At 45.4% G+C, this 21126-nt stretch overlaps 1 protein-coding gene across 2 annotated transcripts in view; it reads left to right on the top strand.

The window, feature by feature from the left end:
* The first annotated feature begins 4111 nt into the window (after window positions 1-4111).
* The window catches only part of DIPK1C (divergent protein kinase domain 1C), a 28582-nt gene continuing 11567 nt past the window's right edge, over window positions 4112-21126 (top strand). Inside the window, exons 1-2 of one of the 2 annotated variants that reach the window (XM_080378329.1) lie at window positions 4112-17055; window positions 17558-20151. In XM_080378329.1, the coding sequence (XP_080234455.1) occupies window positions 16535-17055; window positions 17558-18110 (1074 nt within the window). In that variant the 5' untranslated portion in view covers window positions 4112-16534 and the 3' untranslated portion in view covers window positions 18111-20151. Of the gene's footprint in view, window positions 20152-21126 lie in introns of those variants that run through there. The other variant, XM_080378328.1, reaches the window with a different exon arrangement.

Raw genomic sequence — 21126 nt, 5'->3', positions numbered from 1 at the left:
AATTTGGTAACGCATATTGTTTTATAGGCATTCTTAAAAGAACTGTAGAAATGGTGTTTGGCCCTAGGCTGTAGTAGAAGTATTTGTTACCTGAATTACTGAGGGAGGTTCACCACTCAGACATATGGGAGGTGCAGCTGCCAGCACCGCGCATATTAGGAATTGTGCTGGTAAAATTTCCTGAGAGCATAAAGCTTGGAGATGGATGCAGTAAAGAGGAGGAAAATGGAACAACTTGATGACCCTGAGGATTGCAAAAATAAAACCAGAGTGAAACTAGGCAACTGGGAGCTCATAAGTGGGAAATGAGTGAGGAGTGGGACATACTAGCAGGTCACAGCAGGTCCAGGAACTGCTGGGAGCCACTGTGGGACAGAACATGACTGGGGAACCTGGCGAGGGGTGGCTGGGGGGTGAGGTAAGTGCTAGGGCCTTGTGCACGGCTGTGGTCAGCGTTGTCCTGCGTGCGCTGCAGGGCACAGCTCCTGTCACCTCTGGGGGATGAGCTGAAACTACAACAGCAGGTGCCAGGGGGGCCGCTCCAATGGCCAGAGAAACAGAGCCTCTGAGCATAGGAATTCGGCTTCAGTAACCTACAGAAAAGACTGAGGAAAGACACAGTTGCAAGCATGCTTTAACGAGCAAGGGGGAGGAGTACAATTAGACAGTAGCAGTAGGGGCCTGTGGGCATCCCCTTCCCTGCAGGTTTGGCTGCCTGGGCCAGGAGCCAGCCAGGGATGGAGAAGCCAGGGCTGCCCCTCACACTTGTGCTGCTGGGAAGAGGCTCCCAGGCGGCAGCCAGGGCTGCCCCTGACCCGTGGGAGCTGCTTTTGGCTGGGCTGCCAGCGCTTGGCCCCACCTGAGCTCCAGGTGCCACTGTCACAGCTCTGCCTGGCCTGGCCAGGGGCCGTGCTGTGCTGGGCATTCACAGGCTGGTGCCTGGCCAGGCCTTGCCCCAGTCCCCGGGAAGGCGCGCGCTGCCCGGTGCCCCCCGGTGCCCCCCGGTGCTCCCCAGTGCCCGGCTCCGGGCTGGAGGTGGGACAGGCCCTGGCTGCCGGGCCCTGCCCTGACAGACCCCCACGGGTCCCCACACCCGACCCCAGGGAGCCCCTGGCATCGGGACAGCCGGCACTGCTCTGCCTTGGTGGAAGAGCTGACGGCCAAATCTACTGCACGCGGACAAATGGAGCTTTAGAAACTGGAATAAAGTTTCTATCTGCAATTATATGAGGAAAAACCTTGCCCAGGAGCAAAAGGAAAGATAAAAGACAGGAAAAAAAGAAAAGAAACTGCTTCTAAAAAGCAGTTTGCTGCATTTATGAAAGGTATTATGTGACATGATCTAGCATGATTCCCGGTGACCTCTTTCCATTCCCACGTTTTTACGTGAAAGTAATTTTTGATACTTTTGTCTCACATCCAAAACAAACCTCACAAACCAAAAATACAGATCAAGGACACCAGCTGAAAAAAAAATAATAATAAAGCATTAGGGAAGCATATAGTGAAAATATTGTGTACTGTGTTATCAGAGTTTTCTGCAAACCTGTATTGATCTCAAATCCACAAAGGATTATGTGAAGAACTAACAGGGAAACCACATAGTAGTTTACCCAAGTGAAAATAACAACAACTTTTTTGAAAGATAACAGGCCCAATTATCAGCTCTGAGGGCCTTGTAAATTGTCTTTAAGGGAACACAGTTTTGCTTTGCAAGGCTGGTAATTTGCAAGTGAAAAGAACATATGCATGCATAAAAATCCCTTGGGAACAGAGCAGAAAGGAAGAGTAGGAAAAGACATATTTATCAGAAATGCTTTAGGGACAGATGGTGACAAAGTGAGGTACTTTATAAAGAAAATATAAGGATGCTCGGCCTTCTCTGGTCCAGGTGAAGCTATCTAAACAGCAGCTATCTAAGCTGCTCTATTTCTGTTTTTAATATGTTGTCTTTGAAATAGTTTTGTTCTAAATAAGTCATTCATTGATACTTGTGCCATTGTGTTCAAATTACAGGAGTGTAGCATGTATGAGGCAGCTGAAGCAATAGCAGCTGAGTAGGTGAGGGGCCTGAAACCCAAGCACTGGGCTGAGGGGAGGACAACAGTGTGAATCAGCTTTGCAGGATGGCTGTGGACTGAGAGCCGTCACCGTGGGGGGCCAACAGAGACATCGTTGCCTTAATAGCTGTGGCCGCCGTCCTCACTGAAAATTCCCATGCAAACCCATAAAATGGGACCGAAAGCCTCTACAAATGCTACAGTAGATGTACAAAATCTAGCTCTCATTTCTTTTGAAATTAATTTCAAGCAGTGGTTGTGTCCCCGTATGTGGTTGTATGGCATCTAAAAATCTCACATTGCTCAGTTTCTTTGTCCTTTCTCCTGTGTGAGATAAATACACAACAGTTACTTTACTGCACTTCTGAGGGGAAAAAAAGAAAAAAATATTAAAAAACCATAAAAAGCTGTAAATTAGTTGTCTTCAGCCTCTTTACTGTATTGTGCTATTTCCTGCTCTGTCTTCCTCTTTTTGTCTTTATTTTGCATGGTTCTGCTTAGGTGGGTCACAAGCCCAACTTTCTAAACATCAGAGGCTCACACTACATTAGGTGGACTGCTAGATTGAAAGGAAAGGTTATGTATGCAGATTGGCAGAACAATGCATCTTCGCTGGATTTATTTGCTTTCCTGCACATTTTGACTCCATTAACATTGCTTGCCTTAAATACACGAATCTGGGTAATGACTTGAAGGCTTCAAGATAACATTTTTGGAAGGGTCTTCCTTCCATTCCTACTTTCAAATGCACAAGAAGGCAAAGTGTGTTCACTTCTGCAGATGGCACACGTCCCCTAGTCAAGCTGGCATGTCCCAGGGATTCACTGAGGTTTGGATTTTCTCTTTTTCCCAGGTGCTTCACAAGATAGGTGGGTGTTTCATACAACCAACCTGCATCACAGGCCTCATCAAAACAACTTAAGGTCCCAGAACACCTTTACGGATGAGGTAAAAGTACATGTTTACTCTCTTCTTTAGGACCCTAATCCCTGGGAATACCTCATTAGCACTGTGTTAAAAAACAGACTTCTCTTCCACTCCTCTGGAGTCTGAAAGCCATGAAGGTGTCACCAGGATCTGTTACTGAATACACAAGACTGGCTTGTTGTATTGGTAAGATTTATGATCATCAAAATCTTATACTAACCCTTGCTGGGTTTTGTATCTTCTCTGTGGATGTGCACATTAACATGTAGACTCTATGGGATGAAGCCCATAGCCATCTGAGACACATCAGGTTTTCCTCCAAATTAATTCCTGCCCTTCTCCTGATACGAGAGAGAGATTAGAGAAATTGACAAACTGGAACAAATTAGGTATGGACAAACTGGATTGGCTGGTGGCAGCAGGCCACCCTGATGGTTAGGCAAGCTGGAGAACATGGTATATGGAAATGGCCAAGAAACATGGGTTTGTTCAACCTGAAGCTGGGAAGGCCAAGTGGTATCAAATGTCTGTCTACTATTAACTAAAGGGAGAGTGCAGAGGAGGAGACCGATCACCCTCAGAGGCACACAGCAAAATGACAAGAGGCAGTGATCACAAGTTGCAGAAGGAGAAAGACTGAGTAGATATAAGGAAAAAAATTGTCAGGGAGGAAGTGGCTGAGCACTGGAACAAGTTATCCAAGAGCCTGTGGAGTTTCCACCCATGGAGATACTTTCCAAGGAGCAGCGGGGCCCAGGTGAGATGACCCAGCGAGGGTGACCCAACACAGGGGCATCCCACAGCATCTGAATGTGATGGGCAGAGCCAGGAGCAGATGACAGAGTCCATCAACAGCCCTAGACGTGGCAAGCCATAAGCCAGGTCCAGGGTGCAGCCAGAGTCCTGTCAGGAGCAAAAGGAGATGGAGCCAAAGGTTGGTTTGCAGGCAAAGGTGAAACATGGGTCCAAAGCCCATGCAGTGGGCAGGGATGGGGACAGGACTGGAAACAGCAGTGCTCTGAAGCGCTGCCAGCCCTGCCCATCCCATCCCATCCCATCCCATCCCATCCCATCCCATCCCATCCCATCCCATCCCATCCCATCCCATCCCATCCCATCCCATCCCACCCCCAGGTCTCCCCCCTGCCCATGGCCAGGGCAGCAGCCTGCCCCAGCAGGGCCAGTCTCCAGCTCCCCACAGCCCTGCCTTGCCCAGCCATGAGGTCCCCCAGGCCAACCCACCCTTGGGCCCATGTCCTGGCCCTGTCTCAGCCCACCCAGAGAGGTGGTGGGACAGGCCCTGGGTGGGGACACATGCCCTGAGAGACCACCTGAGGATTCCCCACTGCTCCTGGCCTTGGGCCCACAGGGAGCCCCTGGCCCACCCAGTACCCTGACAGTGGGGTCACCAAGGGTCAGCCTACCTACAAACGTAGGTCTGAGGTCCGTCTGGGAGGCAGGGCCGGAGCTCTGGGCAGGGTCCTGCACTAGGTGACCTCCAAAAATCCCTTCCAACCAAAAGCAATCTGTTATTCCTAGAATCTGCAGTCTGATCAATCTTGAACAGAGTCTTAGAAGGCTTAGAAGAGATACTAGTAAAAATTTACTATGTTTTTCAGCTTGTTTGCACTGATACTTGAAGGCAAGCTTCAGGTAAAGGGAGAATCCTAAGTGAAAGCATAAGACTAAAAAAAATGTTTTTAAACTTAAAGATAATTCATTTGAAATATTTAAAGAGCTGTTGCAGCAAACAAAAGGGATTGTTTCTCCAAAATGAACGGAACAAGAACAAGCTTACATCACACCAAAAAACTTGAAAGCTGGGAATCCAGAAGCATTTTCTAACATTAAGGATTACAAAGTATTGTGTACTAGGTCTGGCTGGGATGGATTTAATGTTCTTCATAGCACTGCTGTGTTTTAGACCGGTGACCAAAACAATGTTGTTAACACACCAGTGTTTTAGCTATTGCTGACCAGTGCTGCAGCGTCAGGGCTTTCTCTGTTTCTTACTCTGCCACCCCCAGTAGGCTGGGGGTGGGCAAGAGGCTGTGAAGGAACACAGCCAGGACAGCTGACCAAAGGGATATCCTATACCATATAATGTCATGCTCAGCAATAAGACTGGTGAGGAGTTCTTCCAAAGTAACTGTTGCTCTGAAAATGGCTGGATATCAGTCTGCTGGTGGGAGGCAGTGAAAGATTGCCTTTGCATCACTTGTTTGGGGTTGTGGTTTTTTTACCTTCACTTATTAAACTGCCTTTATGTTGACTCACAAGACTTTTTTTCTCATTTTTACTCTTACGATTCTCTTGCCCATCCTGCTGCAGTGGAGGGGTGGAGTAACTGGGTGGAGGCTTAGGTGCTAGCCAGAGTCAACCCACCGCACATTGAAATAGATTGCCTGGGGAAATTGTGGGGTTTCCAGTGTTGGAAGTATTGTAAATTAGACAATATTAGACAAGAAACCATCAGCGTAAAATAGATTTGATTAAGCCTGTCTTGGGTGTGGGCATGGATTAAATGAGCTCTTGAGGTCCCTTTGCATCATATTTTTCTACCTTTCAGTCTCTGCCTAGATGTCTTCTGAGATCAGTGGCAGTGGATCCGTTCACCTTTTCTAACTGTTTTGCAGCCATTAGCACTAGAAGCTGTCTGAGACAAGGGGGAGAAGATGTGAAACACAGTTCTGGCATTTAGGAGCTTCAAGAAAAACTCCTCATGTTACCAGACCTTGGATGAAACTCTTCCCAGGAGTTTACAAGATGGTAGTTTTCCTTTGTCAGGTTTTTCCTCTCTCAGTTTTAATGATAGGTTTGTTACGGAACATCCTTCTTTGTATTAAGGCTTCACTTTTCTTCCCCATTATTTTAGACAGATGCTCCACTCATGATGGCCACAGTTCTGAAATAAAACATGTGGAAGCAGTTTACTTTTCCAAGCAGAACCTTGTTGTGGATAGAGACGTGTGAAACTAAGCTTGATTCTTGCTCTGCTAGCCTTTTGTCAGTGAAATATGGCTATGCTTTTTGGGTGACTTCTCTCTCTGCCTTCTGATCACAACATCTATTTGTGGTCAAATATGAAAACTTCCCTGGGAACAGAGCAGGCTACTATTTTTGTTGGACCCAACAGAAGGAGGTAAAGTTTATGGGCCAAATCCAATGACGGAATTACACCCACTTCTGCTGTGTGTGACTTTGTTACTAAAGGTGAACAGAGCTGCTTACACCTGGAAATTGCCTTGCCATTGACATTACAGCAATGTAAGCCTCACCCGTTACCCCTGGCTTTTCAAAACCAAGCGGTAGGAAGAAGCAGCCTCAGAGCCCAAATGCATTTAGAGGAATAGCACTAAACTAAACCAAACCAAAGTATCATTTATTGTCCCTCTTCTCTACTCAGTGCTATGGCTCCATAAGTAACCTTGCTCTGGCCTCCAAAAAAGCAGGGCTGCTTATGTGATGTATGTAATTGTAGAGTGCTGAATATTTAGGTATGTTCATGGCCTTCCTACTCAGTATATGCATGTGTGCCATATAGTAATTAGTGAGTTTGATCCTCACAAGCTTCCTCCAGCAAAAGAAATACTGTTTTCTTTATTTAAACACATAATTAATCAAAGTACAGGGCAGATTACACTTAACCTATGTAGAAAAGTGTTGATATTTTTGTGAGAGAGCACTGTGTGGTGTGCCCATGTGACTGAATCCCTGGTTAGAATCATGGAGTGCACCAAGTCCCTACATTGGACTATGCACCCAGTTTTTGCTGTTGTGGACAAAGATGCAGACCCAGAGGAATGCTGCAATTGGGAAAAGAATCTAGGTCTATAGTCCTGGTCCTGTGATCCTTCTTCCCACCCTTGTATAATGGTGCACCAGTACAAAATGACACGTGTGTGGCTCAGCAGTGCAAGTAATAAATACTAAAGGACCCTTCTCCCTTTCCCTGCTCCTTCCTTTTCTCTGTCCCACCATTTATTGTCTGCTCCTTTTGCCATCTCCAGTGTCTTCTCACTATATTGACCCTGGCAAGTGAAGGATTTATATTCCCAGGGCACATACTGGCCTGTGGCTCCATCCAATCCAACTCAGAACAGAGACATCTGCATTGATCCCCCATGAGACTCCACAGGGTCAGGCCACTGTGCAGCAGACAGATAAGCCTGCCTGAACACAGCACTACAGCAGGGTGTGTCTGCAATGCTGTGCTAGGTTGGTTTACTGGCTTGGTTGTCACAAGCTTGAGGAGCTCTGCTCTGTGCCCTGCAATGGTGGCTTGGATGCTCAGGATGTCCAGGATGCTCAGTCTTCTTCTTCCTCACTGATTTCTACAAACATCTTCCTGTCCCCAGCCTCCTGGCTCAGTGGTTGATGCACCAAAACTTTCTGCAACTCTGGTAGCCCCTATATCAATGAGGTTGTAACTTTCCTGCTAAAAACCATACACACAAGCTTGTTGCAACTTCACATCCTCCAGTGTCTTCACAAAGCACCAAAACTTGATTACTCTAAACCTTCAGCAGTCACTAGTTGCCTAACTAAGCCACTTCAGAACACCATAGATCTTGAAGTCTCTCGCTAGGGAGACTAGATTTATCTGCAAACCGTGAGAGCACAGAGTAGAATACAAGAGTCTTGCTGTGCACTACTGGATAACTCTTGGCTCCTTTCCCCCCGGCTTTATACGAGGTGGTTTTGCCCCTCCCTGTAAGTGCTGTTTTGTTGAGTTTGTACACTATGCTACAATCTGCGTTTTCCATGTCCTTTTGTCATGATGCAGCAGTGACATGTCAGAAACATCATTGTTAGGAACACAAAATAAACCCAAAAACTGGCTAACCTGTCTAGAGGGCTGGAGAACCTGTCTCGGACAGAGTGGCAGAGACCAGACAAAAAAGCCTCCTCTTCTAAATTTACTGTGCACATTGCCCAAATATCAAGTTGCTTTTGACAGCACACCCCCCATTGCACTGCCCTAACATTGCCCAGGAACAGTTTATTTTGAGGATCTTAGGCTCATAGAGGGCTTTTTATTTTTATTCTTCCTTCTTCTGATTTTGAGGCACAGATGAAATAACAGTGGGTGAGGCTATTAGTAAATTGTTCTTCCCCAGCAACTTGGAGGACTGGCTTGCAAGCTACAGAGCCAACATATCTTGGAAAGTCATTGATTGGATATGCCAGATGATTCCTTATTTGTTAAAGTGTTAGTCCAGCTGTGCAAGTGGTCTAAAAGGAGTAAAAAAATGCACCTATGACCTTTGTTCAATGGTTGTTCCTCTGCCTAAGAGTCACTAAAGCACTCTGTGCTTCTGCCTGCTTGTCCTGATACTCCGCATTACTTTAACTCAGATGGGAATGGTGGGACGTGGGTCGTGCAACAAGCCAGTGTAACAGACAGGCAAGCAAAGGGTCAATAGCCCAGCTAGATGTGGTTTGACTGCAAATGAGAACCACAGCCCTTGGAGACTGCTTCAGTCCAGCACTTTTCTTTGGAATGACCACAGAGCCCAAATGCCAAAACCTTTACCCTTTTGCAACTTGATCTCAACTACCCTGTATTTCATCCCAGTGTTTCACCCCAACACCATACCCAGTTTATCCACCCTGAAAGTGCATGGAACATGCCATGTGTGTCAGTAGATGTCATTTTCAGTTTCTCCTTGAATATATTATTGAGTGTTGGGAGACTTTATTTCAGCCTTTTGTAAGTTGTTGATTTGCCAAAGTGAAAGAAATATGAAAAAGACTTGGCCAGCACTGCATGCTTTCCTCAATGAAATTGAGCTTAAGTGCTTCCCCAGCTGGAATTTTCCTCCAGGGTTGCAGCTCTGCAGGACTGCTCTTCAGTGTCTGTTGTGGTTTCACCATGGTTTGTTTCCCCATCCTTTGGTGGATCTCCCCTCTTCCCAGGATAGGTATCAGATCCAGAAAAATGCAATCCCTGTTTTTCACTTTGGGAATCTTGCTATGAGTTCTTTTGGTAAGAACTTATGTGTGTGCATCTGTACAGCATGGGCTGAAAACAATTTAGTTATCTGCAGGAAACAGGGAGTCGCAAAACCAGGAATATTAAATATTGTCTAATAATGACATCTCTGTGTATTCCTCCTTTTATGTACCTGAGTGCAAATCAGAAGTAATTCCACTGATACTGGGTCAGAATTAAGGCTTTTTTTTTTTTTTTTTTTCAGAAGCCTCTTGCTAAGGATGTGGAAGAGGGACTCCTTCTACAATACACAAAGTCTTCTGAGGAGAGAGATGACTGACAGATGCTTTTGGTATTATATAGATAATTAAAGGTTAATAGGGATAGAAAGTGTAAATCATTGAAGGATAAGGAGAAACGAAAAAATCTAAGTAGGGAAGAAAAATGGGATTGTACTGGAGAAAAATGGCAGAAAACAGAAGACAGGAAAAAGAAGACAACAGGTCACTTCAGAAAAAAAGAAAAGTAACGCCAATTTAATTATAAGAAATTCTAAGGCAAAAGCCTCATTACACAAAGGCATTTTCCAAGCCTTTATGAAGTTCTGCTTCATAATGAAAGGACAAACTTTTGATTACTCATTGCACAAATGTAGGCAGGGATGACTGGGTAGCTAACTTAAGTGGGGCTTTTTGTAATCACACATCCTTAACACTGAAAGATATTTATACTGCCAAAGACAACTGAAAACCATGGGATGACTCCCACTGACTGCAGTGGCCATTGGCTCCAGCCCATAGCAAATTAAGTTTGTTCAAAAGTTATGTTATTGCCTTATAAAGTATTTCTCAGTCAATTTAGTTTCTCATCAAAAGACAGCTCACAAAAACCAATGTAGGAAGAGCTGACTCAATGCCAGATTTTAAAATAGCATAGAGACAGAGGAATGTTACATCTCCTGAAAGACCCATCTACCGAGTAAACCGTACACACCAGCTTGGCTTTGATGAGAAGCAAATTCTCCTCTCTGTCTGTTCTTTTTGTGTGAGGGAATGCATTGCAAGTAGGGTACAAAGATTGTACCTGCAGAAGTAGCTATGGAAATCGGCTTCTGAAGCTTCTCAGCCACAGACAACTCTGCTCAAAGCAGGAAGCAGTGCTGTGGCAGTCCCAGTGTATTACATTGGCTATTCATGCCTGTGTGGCAATGACCCTCTCAGAGATAGGTCTGGCCACCAGAACCACTCAGGTTCTTGGAGGATGCTTCTATGTAACAGAAGGAACATCACAGAGCAGTGACACTGCTGCTGCTCAGGCAGCTGAACAGGATCCCACACACAGATTTCTTGCTCAGGAATAACATAGGGCAGTCACTTGTGCTAATGGATACTTAGCCTTGGTATAATTATGAGCTATTTGTTGTGAGCAGTACAGCAACTAAATTGTCTGCTCTTCCCTAAACAAATGTCATACAACAATGGATGCATGCAAACTAATACATTACCTAAAGAAAGGCTAATTACTTGTAAAGACTGATAGAAAATTGAATTTCAATAATGTATCATTTTGCAGTTTGCTCCGTGCCCTGCCATTCATCATTTGCAAAGAAACTGCAAAGAACAGCTTCAAGGGAATCGCTGAGGTAATTAAGTTTTACAGAATTGATACTGAAAGTCATCCACGATCTTGCTAAATTCTCCTTCCCCCCCCCCCCCCCCATTTAAGATTTGGATTTTTAGAAGAGAAATCAAGAAATGGGCATATCCACTTGTAAAGAGCTGTGATTTATCGTATGTCATGGCTACATTTAATTTGATTTTTAAACGTGGAGTGTTATAGTATACAGCCCTTGAGCCAAAAGAACAAAGCAAAACAATCAGAAAAATGCTATAAATTCAGATTTGCTTATGTGAATGGAGAAAAGCAGCACAGATTCTCTCTGGAAGGTAAATTTATAGTTTACAAAACTTTTCACGTGCAATATCGACAGTATCCACTTGGTGGTCACTTGTGCCTACAATGGAGATGGGTTTTTTTTCTGTATTAAAGAATCAGTTATTTTCTTTCCATTTCTCTTCTAGTAAGAGAGAGCACGCAGACCTCTGGAAACAGCTGGGCTGCATTTTAAAATCAACGGCATGACAAGATGCAAATGGATGATCCTTGGCTATCCTGGATCACTCTTGCCAGTGAAACAAATTTAAAACCAGCCTGGTGTAAATTCCTAACAAAAACTCATTACAGAAAATCTACAGGCATAGAGCTGGACCGATTTTAATCTATATGACAACATGGTAACTTCTGTGACAGTATCAGCCACAGAAACATATTCTTAATATACTGGAATGTATAGTCTAGTCATTGGACTAGAAAACATGGCACTTTCCTACTCTGTTGAGCTACCACTATCTAAATGATCCCAGCCCTGTGAATGCCATATGTGTATGGTATAAAATAATCTGCCTTTAAAAATTACTTTAGATCACTCAAATAAATAACAGCACAATGCAGGAGGCCACAGGGAATTAGTTAATTAGATGGTGGTTTTTTTCTTTCTACATAACCTTAGTGCAACTTCAAAATATTTCTGGAATTGCTTCAGACACTCATAAAGGGAGGCTACAAAGAGCCAGATTCAGTATTGGCATAATGAGATCACTTGGCCTGAACTCAGTGCAAAGACTAGAAACTGCATATAGAAAGACCCAAAAAGAATTGCAGGATTTTCCCTTCTTCGTTCTCCCTTTCACACAGTGTGGATAGACATACAACATGCCAAACAGTGGCAGATTCCACTGGAGAGCATCCACTTAGGCTAGAAAAGTTGCTCTCAGGTCACCTACTCCAATCCCAGGCAAAGAAAATTCCATTTATAAACTGATTAAGCTTCATCTTACAGCTAATTAGGCTAATTTTTTCCTGTTAGTGACTGGTAGCACAAATAGACAAATAATGTAGCAGAGAAGCAATAGGCAATGCTATGTTGGGCATCATTTTTTATATGTGGACAAAAATTCAAGCATATCTTTACATCTTGATTGTTCTATCTAATCCAAAGAATTAAAAGTGAACTGCAGTCTGCCACAGTCATTGCCAAGGTATGTCACCGGCTTCTTCAGGTGATACTGTTCCCAAATGCGAAGGAAAAGTTGGCATGAGGTTCATGAAAAGATTAATTGGAAGAGTATATATGAGAAGAGCAGGACAATTAAAATTTGTGATGTGGAATCTAGAAAGTAGTAAAAGGGAAGGAGAAAATAAGTATCTTTGGCTTTCATGGGCAACTATCCCTAGGAAATATCTGCTGACAGTAAAAAGCAAACAGGACAAAATATATTACAAATTCTTTATTCTATATATACATGGGAAGGCTTTTTCTGTCTAAACACTTTCCCTTGTTTAAATCAGTGAATTACTCTAGGCTTTTCGGTTATCCACAAAGCCATACTCTGTATGTTATATTGTGCCATTTTTCTGCCTCTGGTTTGCAGTGTGACCCAATAAACTTGCACACTGATGCAATAAAACTTCTGTGAGTAGTTTGCAGCATATTCTTTTTGATTAATGGCATAAATGAGAAAATACATTTGGATTCCTCTGGTAGACTCAGTGCTCTGCAGGGGAATTTCACTGCCTAAAGGACATGTTCAAACCTATGTCAGACCTTGTGATGTTTTTCAGTAACTCAGCTTTGCCACAGGAAATCAGAAAGAAATACGTTAAAATATATTTTCAAGGTAGATTTGAATAGCACTTGAAAGTTTCCTGAACTTCTAGCAGGAAAATAGGACATTCATGTGCACCCTGTGAAAGATTAGCTGAAACGTACCATATTTCCATAGACAACCTAGTGCTAATGACAGAAGGTGATGAAATCAATCAAACAGAACAATATTACCTAATGAACCAGTTTTACATTTCATTAACTGGACTGCCAAAGTAGTACTTAATGACTGAGGGTTGGTTTTTTTTTGTTGTTTTTCTTTTAACCTCTCATGAAGAATTAAGTAATTAGGAAAATAAGGACTAACAGCCCAATACAACTTGAGCCTGTGCAATGCAGTTTGTGTCTGAAGGCAATGAGGAACATGTGGGCTCAGCAGCTCCTCCGGCTGAGGACTGCTCCTGTTCCTGGCTTGAAGAGCTGCTGAGCCCACGCGCAGTAGACAGCATGGGTGAACACCATGCCAGACTCTTCCAGCTAGCTGTGCCTACCCATCTCACTCCTGGCCGCTGAAGCCTGTGGTTATTCCAGCTCTGAACTGCCATCAGTGACGTGCAATTTTGTGATGTGCCCAACACAGTGGTGAAGGGGAGACCAACTTGCTGTCACCATGCCCTAAGCAGTGATTCAAGTGTTTTGGCATTTTAATTGGGTAGGAACTAATGCAGGTAGTCCAGGATTATTTTACTGCCCTTGGTGTTGCTTGCTTTAATTCAGCTTCCACTAAATCATTTCCATAAAGCTGAATTCACAGTTGAAGTGAGAATAGGAATAAAGCGTCCTTTAGGAATATAGGAATGCGATATGAAATAGTTGCATTTTAATATAAACAGGAAGCAAAGTTTCTCTGATGCAAAGGGTTTTTTCAAAGAAAAATTGCTATGGGACAGAGAGACACTTAGATACATATTTTAGAGAGGATGGACTAGAAATAACCCTGTTAGTCTGAAGAACCTTGGAGTTTAGGGAAATCTAAAACTATCTTTGAATTTTGCAGCTAGCAATAGATTGTTATTAAAGGCTAAACCCCTGGATCCTAAAGCACCTAGGCTTTCAGCTTTAACTGAATCCAGGCTTTCTGCGTCAATTCTTTATCTGTTCTGAGGATGTATGTGTATATGTGTGTATGTATACAGGTACATACATGAAGGTATGTGTACACACACACATGCATTCACCAGACTTGTCCAGCTTTTCACTTCCACTAAATTCAGTGTGGGATTTGAAAATTCAGAGACTGAACATCTAGACACCACCCCCTTCCCCTGTCTGAATGCTATATTGAAATCTTTTGGGAAGACAAGGCTTTAGTCCCTGCAAATGCCTCCTGTGGTATTTGCCATAGAATGAAACTGGCGAATGAAACAGTCTAGTGTAAGTGTCGTGCAACCTGCATTTGCTCCATTAGGCTCCTTTCACCATGTACTTTTATTTTTTATTAAAATTGTTAAAAAAACTTTATTAAACGATATTAAAAAGTATTATTAGTTTCTTAGTCTATTTCTTCTTATTCCATGTTTTCAAAGCAGCAGACACCTGTACGTTATGTACTTGCTCCGTGTAGCAGCTGTTCCCAAACCAAAGAGAAGGATGTGGGCTCCTTACACACCCCAAATCCAGTGAATTTTAGCTGGTATCTTGGGAGGAAATGAAAAGTGCACTCACTCTGAAACCTGCAGGTGCTGCCTGCTGGGCTAACTACCCTGATGCTGCTGGCAAGGAAGCAGTGGAAGCATGTGGCTGGCATGAAAATGGGGACAGGGCTGTTCCTTTCAGCACCAATTTCCATTTAGATCACCTTATCCGTAACACTGTGTTGCAGGTTGTCTTCAAGGTGCAGACATCTAATAGAGTGGAACCAGCAGGACAGTTCTGCCTTCAGCGTCCCAGAGTGCCTGATCTGGCAATGAGCCTCCCTGTGACAGCTCTGCCCGTGTGCCTGGTGACATCCTCAGGACTTTCTAACCTGTCTGAAGGTCATATCAGCAAAGAAATGTACAGTTCTCTGCCCCGTCAGTGAGTTGAGAAAACTCACTGGGCAGGAAGGCGTATCTTTAACTGGGGGAAAGGGCTGGACGAGGCAGGCAAGACCAAGAGGAAAACAGGGAGGTGATGGCGGTGGTGGAGGAGAGAACATGCTTGTTTCTTTCAGTAGCAATTAGAACAGCTCAGCCATGACACCTAACCAGTTCTGAAGTCTCCGTGATTTGCTCCTGGCTCAAAGTCAGGAGTAATTAAGATTTGTTTTCAGAACTATTGTTAAAATGCAAACGATAAGACATACAGAATTTAATGGGCATGAAATAATAATACTTAATGTCCTTTGGGGAATGCTGACACACAGACAAATCAAGATCCACACTTTAAAAAATAAAGTGTAAAATAATGTATAACTTTGGTAGTGCCTAAACAGTTTAGGACTAAGCAGTAGGGAGAAAATCTGGTGCTTGAGTTTTCCCCATCACCCACATTCCTCTTCCATGTGGGACACATCTGCCTCCATCTCAGGATTGTTCCAGATGTCAGTATGGCAGGTCTGCAGGTTTTCAACCCAGGTGGCAGCTGCAGCTGGTGGCAGTTGGCTGTATCCAAGCCTGGCTGGTACTCCCTACAGAGGAATGGCTAAGCAACTCTCCTTCTTGCCCTTCCCCACTTATTGTCTTAGGGATTTCCAGATGAACACTCAAAACTGGTCAGAAACAGCTTCTGCAAGTATTTTGTGCCAGACTGAGAAATAGGATTACAAGTTTTCAGTTCCTGGTTGCCCGGTTGGTCTTTCCTGCTTGCTACATTCCCAGGAAACAGACTCTATCACCAGTGCCTCAAAAGGAAGCTTCCTACTGGTAAAAGGATCAGGGGGAAAAAAGCAAATATGGAAAGGATAGCCAAAGACAGCTTCTGCAGGTGAAGAAATGAGATGGCAGAGAGAGCAAAACACGCCAACGATAGATGTGGCTAGTGATAATGATTCTGCTTCTGAGACTCTTTGGAGATGAAAGTGGTTTTGCTTTTCTTGCACCCCCCTCCCCACTCCAATCTCTAGAAAGCTGTAGTACTTTCAGCAATATTTCTGTCTTTCCATTTTCTTTTCTGCCACAGTCTGCCATCTACTTAGCAGCTGTATTTCAAGCCCTGCCCTGCTGTGTAGGGAAGAACTGTACTGACCGTGCAAAAGGTGTGGATAGCACCAAGTTTGCTGCACCTGTGCTCTTCCCCTCGCTGTTTTGAGAGGTAAAATTCGATCGCGTCAATAGACGCATCTTTCTTTTTAACAACTTGTACAGAGAGGGGTTTTTCATGAAGTTGGACATGATGATACAGAACATATATCTCTGAACCCAGCTCTCCAACAGTGAACTTTCCTTTTTTAATATTAATTTACTAACAATGTGCACCAGCATAACTTACACGAGGTGCACACTAAAGTAAGTCTACTGAATTATTCTGCAGCTCTCCATCCATGGGCCAGATTCTGCTATTCTTACTCATTTGGGTAAATAATTTACCTTCTGAGTGGTTTCATTAACTGCAATTCATCTTCCTGCTATAGGATTGCCAGCAGCCTGAGGTAACCATCCATACAGGGGAAAGAAAATTAATCTGGTCCTTTTCCATCATATTCAACAGAAAACCTGCATCAGATACCCTTGTGACATTGGGCTGTACTTTAAAAGATGAATTTTCCCACTGAAAATTGTGGTGGTGAGATGCTGTCAAGTGGGAGCCAAGGGAGAAAAAAGTGAATGCAGTGGGCTAGACAGAGACAGTGAACATCTGCACCTGGACTGAGGAGAGGATGCCAGGACCTTGCTTGCTGCACAGGAACAAACATCTGGGTCTTTGACCCCTGAGAAACATCACTGAGGTCAAACATATTAAAAGTGTCCCATGGAGCTGGCCCCTCCCTCCTCACGGAGGGACATCGCAGCATATACTCCGGCTGCCAGCGGGCAGGGAGACAATTTATGGTCCCCAGCATCCCTGGACCCAGTACACCTGCCCTGTTGTGGCAGCGTGCGCAACGTGGCGGCTCCGCTGGCTTCTCCACTGGCTGCCGAGGGATCCGCGACATGGGGGTGCCGGGCAGGAGCCACCCCACACCCCCGCGGACGGGCGGGGGGGCTGTGGGAGCTGCTGGGGGGTCCAGGGGTGACCCACCATGGGGGGCCTGGGGGCGCGTTAGTGGACGGGCACCGAGTCGCTTCTCTCTCTTCCTCCTTTACCCCCTGGGCGCATAAAACCGGAGAAGTTGCTCCTGGGTTTTATTTACGGGAGGGGAAGGTTTCAGCAGACGGAGCCGCCCGCCGGAGCAGCAGCTGCCTCCCGCAGAGCGCCGGGCCGCCACCCGGAGGGGGGGACACGGGTCCGGCGGCCGCCCCCATCGCCCTTCATCACCCCTTTACTCTCGGGTGGGAAACTCAGGGGGAAGGAGGGGGGGCGCGGGTAGAAGCCGCCAAGTGGCGGCAGGGGCCGCTTGGCACCGGGGGAGCGGACAAAAGCCGGCGGAACTACGTGGCTTCCATTCAAAAGGGGCGCTGGGGGCTCCGCCAGGGCAGCGCCGGCCCGGGGAGGGGGCGGCGGCGGGGGCGGGGGCGGGAGGGGGCCGGTGCGGCGGCGGCGGGCAGCCCGGCGGCGGGGCGGGGGGAGGCGGCGGGCGTGTGGCGATGGGCGCCGGCGGGGAGCGGGACGGGCGTGCGGCGGGGGGAGCGCGGCGGCCCCGGTCGCCGCCGTTCGCTCGGGGCCGCAGCGGCTGAAGCGGCCGCGCCAGCCCAGCCCGGGCGCGACGATGAGGGGCATCGCGGGCTTCAAGCGGCTGCGGCTCAAAATCTGGCGGCGATGCACCGTGGCGCTCCTCCTCCTCTGGGCTGCCTGCTGGGTGGTGGTGAGCGCCCTGCTCTTCCTCCTCCACAGGAGCGTCTTCTCCGAGCGCTGCACGGACGAGAAAAGCCACCGGATCCTGGCGAGGCTGGTACGTGCCCCGGCGGGACGCGGGGCATCCCTCGGGGGCTGCCCGGCAGGACGAGGCGCCCGCAGTCCCTCAGGGCTGCAGTCCCCCGGGCAGCTCCGGCCCGGCCCGGCCCCGTCCGCCGGAGGTGCCGCATCCCCGGCGCGGTCCCGGAGCGCCCCGGCGGGCGGGGGGACGGGAGCTGCCCGCCCCGCTCCGCCGCTGCCCCGCTCCCTCCCCGGGCTCGGGCAGGTGCCGGCAGCGGGCGGTCCCGGCGTGGCGGCGGGGGCGCTTCCCCGGCGTTTGGGAAGGGGCAGCTCGGCATCCCGCACGCTCCGGAGCCGGGGGAAACCTTCCTCCGGCTTGTCTTTTTTGTTTGTTTATTTTTTTGTTTGTTTATTTTTCCGTTCTTGTTTTTGTTTTTATTTAGCCGAAAAGGTGTTTGTACCAAAGCCGTCTTTCAGAAATGCCACACAGCTTGTAACGCCTCCTTTACGGCTGGCAGGGGCTGGCATTTAGGATGTAGTTACTCAAAATTCAAGAAAGGATTTGCAAATACTCATTAAAATCTCCCTTTAAAAAAAAAAAAAAGAAGAAGAAACAGATTTAGAATTGTGTCGGAAACACTTCGAGAAGAGGAGCAGCGTGGGTTAATGCTTGAAGTTTAATTTTGCTTCTTCATTGAGGTGTTTGTAGTGCCAATGTTCAGGTGGGAAAGGAGGAGTGCTAATGGAAATTCGATAATCTATTACTGCAGCAAGCAAAAACTTACTGTAGATTTCCCCTAAATTCTGTATAATAAAGGAAGAGAAACTATAGGGCAGTGGTCCTGACACCCTGTTTTTAATGGCAGTGAGAGCTAGTTTCTTCACCCCAGCAGTCAGCTTGAGGTACAGCTGAGCTCAGGATTGCAGCTGGAGTGACGAGCCCTGCCTGCTCTGTATGGGGCTGGCAAGAGCACAGAGGTACAGAGGTGCAAGGAGCTGCCAAGCCGAGGGAGATCCAGGCCCTTGCCATCACACTCTACCAGTAAACAGACGGAGGGAGACTTCTTGTTGTTCATCAGTTTGGAGAGCACAGGGCATGACTTCAAACGCCCAGGCCGGGATCAGGTCTCAGACACAAGCTTGGAAAGTTGTCTCTGGTACTGTGTGGTAGCTCAGCTTTCAGATCCTCCTTCCAGAGGAAGAGTGGCTGAGATCGCTGTGCCCATCTGTTTCTGTAGGTGAGTCTGCAATAGTATCATTCAGGTTTGTAAGCGACAGTTTTCCCAGATGACATTAGAAAAAGATCGTCCTTTTAGTGGAACAATTAGAAAATAAGCTTATCTTCATCAGCCCTGAAATAAGTCTCCATACATCTTCTGAGAATGGCATGAGTTTTGCAGTTATGGAAAGTGCAATTGATCTACAAGACAAATAATCTGATACTTTGAGTCTCATGCCTTTTATTAAGCAAAATCCAACTTCTGATAAAAAAATATTTTACTAATCGTCTGTCATGTTTTCAGTAGGATATAATATGAGATATTTTAAGCAAGAGGGTAAAAATTACATGGTTGTATACCCTTGCAAGAGATATTTCTGAAGATTTCCTTCTTCTGCGTGAAATACACGTCTGTGCAGATGCGTGCAACTCTCAAAAAAGCCACTTACTCTTTCCTAATGCTGGTCTCATCTTCATTTACACTGAACACACCTACCTCATAGCAATCAATTTCTGTTTTCTCTGGATAAATCAATTAATTTTGATGCCTTCCAGAACCTTGCGCAGTATTGCATTTACATAGGAGAATTACGTGATAACAAGGCAGGACTCAGTCTCAGGCCTGATCTACACAAAAGTGGTGGTGGTACACAGTAAGTTATTTGAATTTATATAAATCCTTAGCGTGGTTTACATGACTTTAAACTTTTACATTAATTTAAATCCTGCTTTTTGAACTTATAAGTCTAGTAAGGATATAAAAAATTATGTAGCTAGTTTTAAACACACAAATGAGCAAGTCCAAATCATGCTTGTGTTTGCATTTTTGTGGCGTATGGCTGCTTTTCTACAAGGCTTTTGGCTTAGTATCACTTTCATATTTTACTTTTAAAAGGCTGGCACTTGGTGCCATTCAAAGGGCACTCACTAGATAGATTTAAAACTGTCTCATCGACAGATCTCAAAATGCAGTCATTAAGACAAGGATGGCGGTGTGGAGAACCATTTCTGGCAGATTTCTTTGGGGAATTGTTTCTTCTTTTTATTGGCAGTCATTGTATGATACAAAATCTTGTATGGTGAAGTTTGCAGTTAGTGCAAAGACTCCTTGGTTGGTAAATAATAAACAGACCATCTTTTCATGGCAGGGTAATCTGAATCACCTGGTTAAATGTTCAGTCCACCAAAATATGTTTTAATATGGTAAAATGCAAGCTAGTACACTGGGGAGCACAAGAGTACAAGCTATGCCAATAGGATGGAAGACTGTCTTGTAAAAGTCTATGACTTTGGAAAGTATGTAGGGATCAGATAATTGCTTCAGCATGAACTACCAGTGCAGACTGTACCTAAAATGTCTCCAAAAATTAGGATTTTTGGATCTAGATCCAAATCTAGATCCCTCCTAGAGTTAGAGAAGGGCTGTTGGCTGTCTTTGCAGCACTGGAAAACAGCATTCAGTTCTGATGTCTTGTCTTTCTAAGGCTGGTGGAGGGGAAGATGGAGAGGAGAAACAGAGAGGGAATAAAAACACAAATATCATCTGGGGGCTGAAAAAACTAAGGATTATAGTGGGAGGGCTGTGGAGCTAAGCTTACTTAGTGTACTATGCTTATGGCAAACGCAAAACACTAAAAGCTGGAATAATGGAGGGGGGGTGGCGAGGATGTGAAGGTGCAGTCACTCTTTGCTGACCTTCTAGGTCATAATGAACAGGAAACTGAGAAGATTTTTAAAGCCATGGAGTGACTCACAACTCACTACTTTCTGTGAGGAGAGAGAGACACCTTGAAAATTGTTCAAACTTCTTGATTGCTTACTTGAGGAAGCAGTTTTGAAATTCTTGCTTGCTTTAGTGACCAGCAGAGAAGGGTACTTCTGGAAGGCTGATCTGTGTTTCATTACGGAGAGACTGGGAACTCCTTGGTCAAGTCCTCTTTCACAGATCCCAGTTTGCAAATCACTGCGCAAATTCAGCATAAGAAGAATCCAATTCAGAGACCATTTGTCAGATACCAGGTTAATAATCACAGTTCTATGGGTTCCACTGGAACAGCGGACAAGTCCTAAACAGCAGCCAGGTTAAAAAGTGACTCACCTCCTATGTCTAGGAAATGTAAATAAGACTGCTTTTTCCACAACTACTTTTTCTCAATAATGCCATTAAGAATGACGTGATGGCAATACATGAAAATAAGCTCCATGTTTGACTACAGGTCTTCTGGGTGTGTGTTCTTCTAGATGCAGGAGGTCCATGTATGCAGACTGTCTAAGAGCAAACTTGATGGACCACAGTAGAATTGTCCACATGTGGACCCAATTACAGGAT

Source organism: Falco punctatus (genome assembly GCF_963210335.1).
Source record: "Falco punctatus genome assembly, chromosome: 3".
Taxonomy (NCBI): Eukaryota; Metazoa; Chordata; class Aves; order Falconiformes; family Falconidae; genus Falco; species Falco punctatus.
This window is presented reverse-complemented; position numbering and strand designations above follow the sequence as displayed.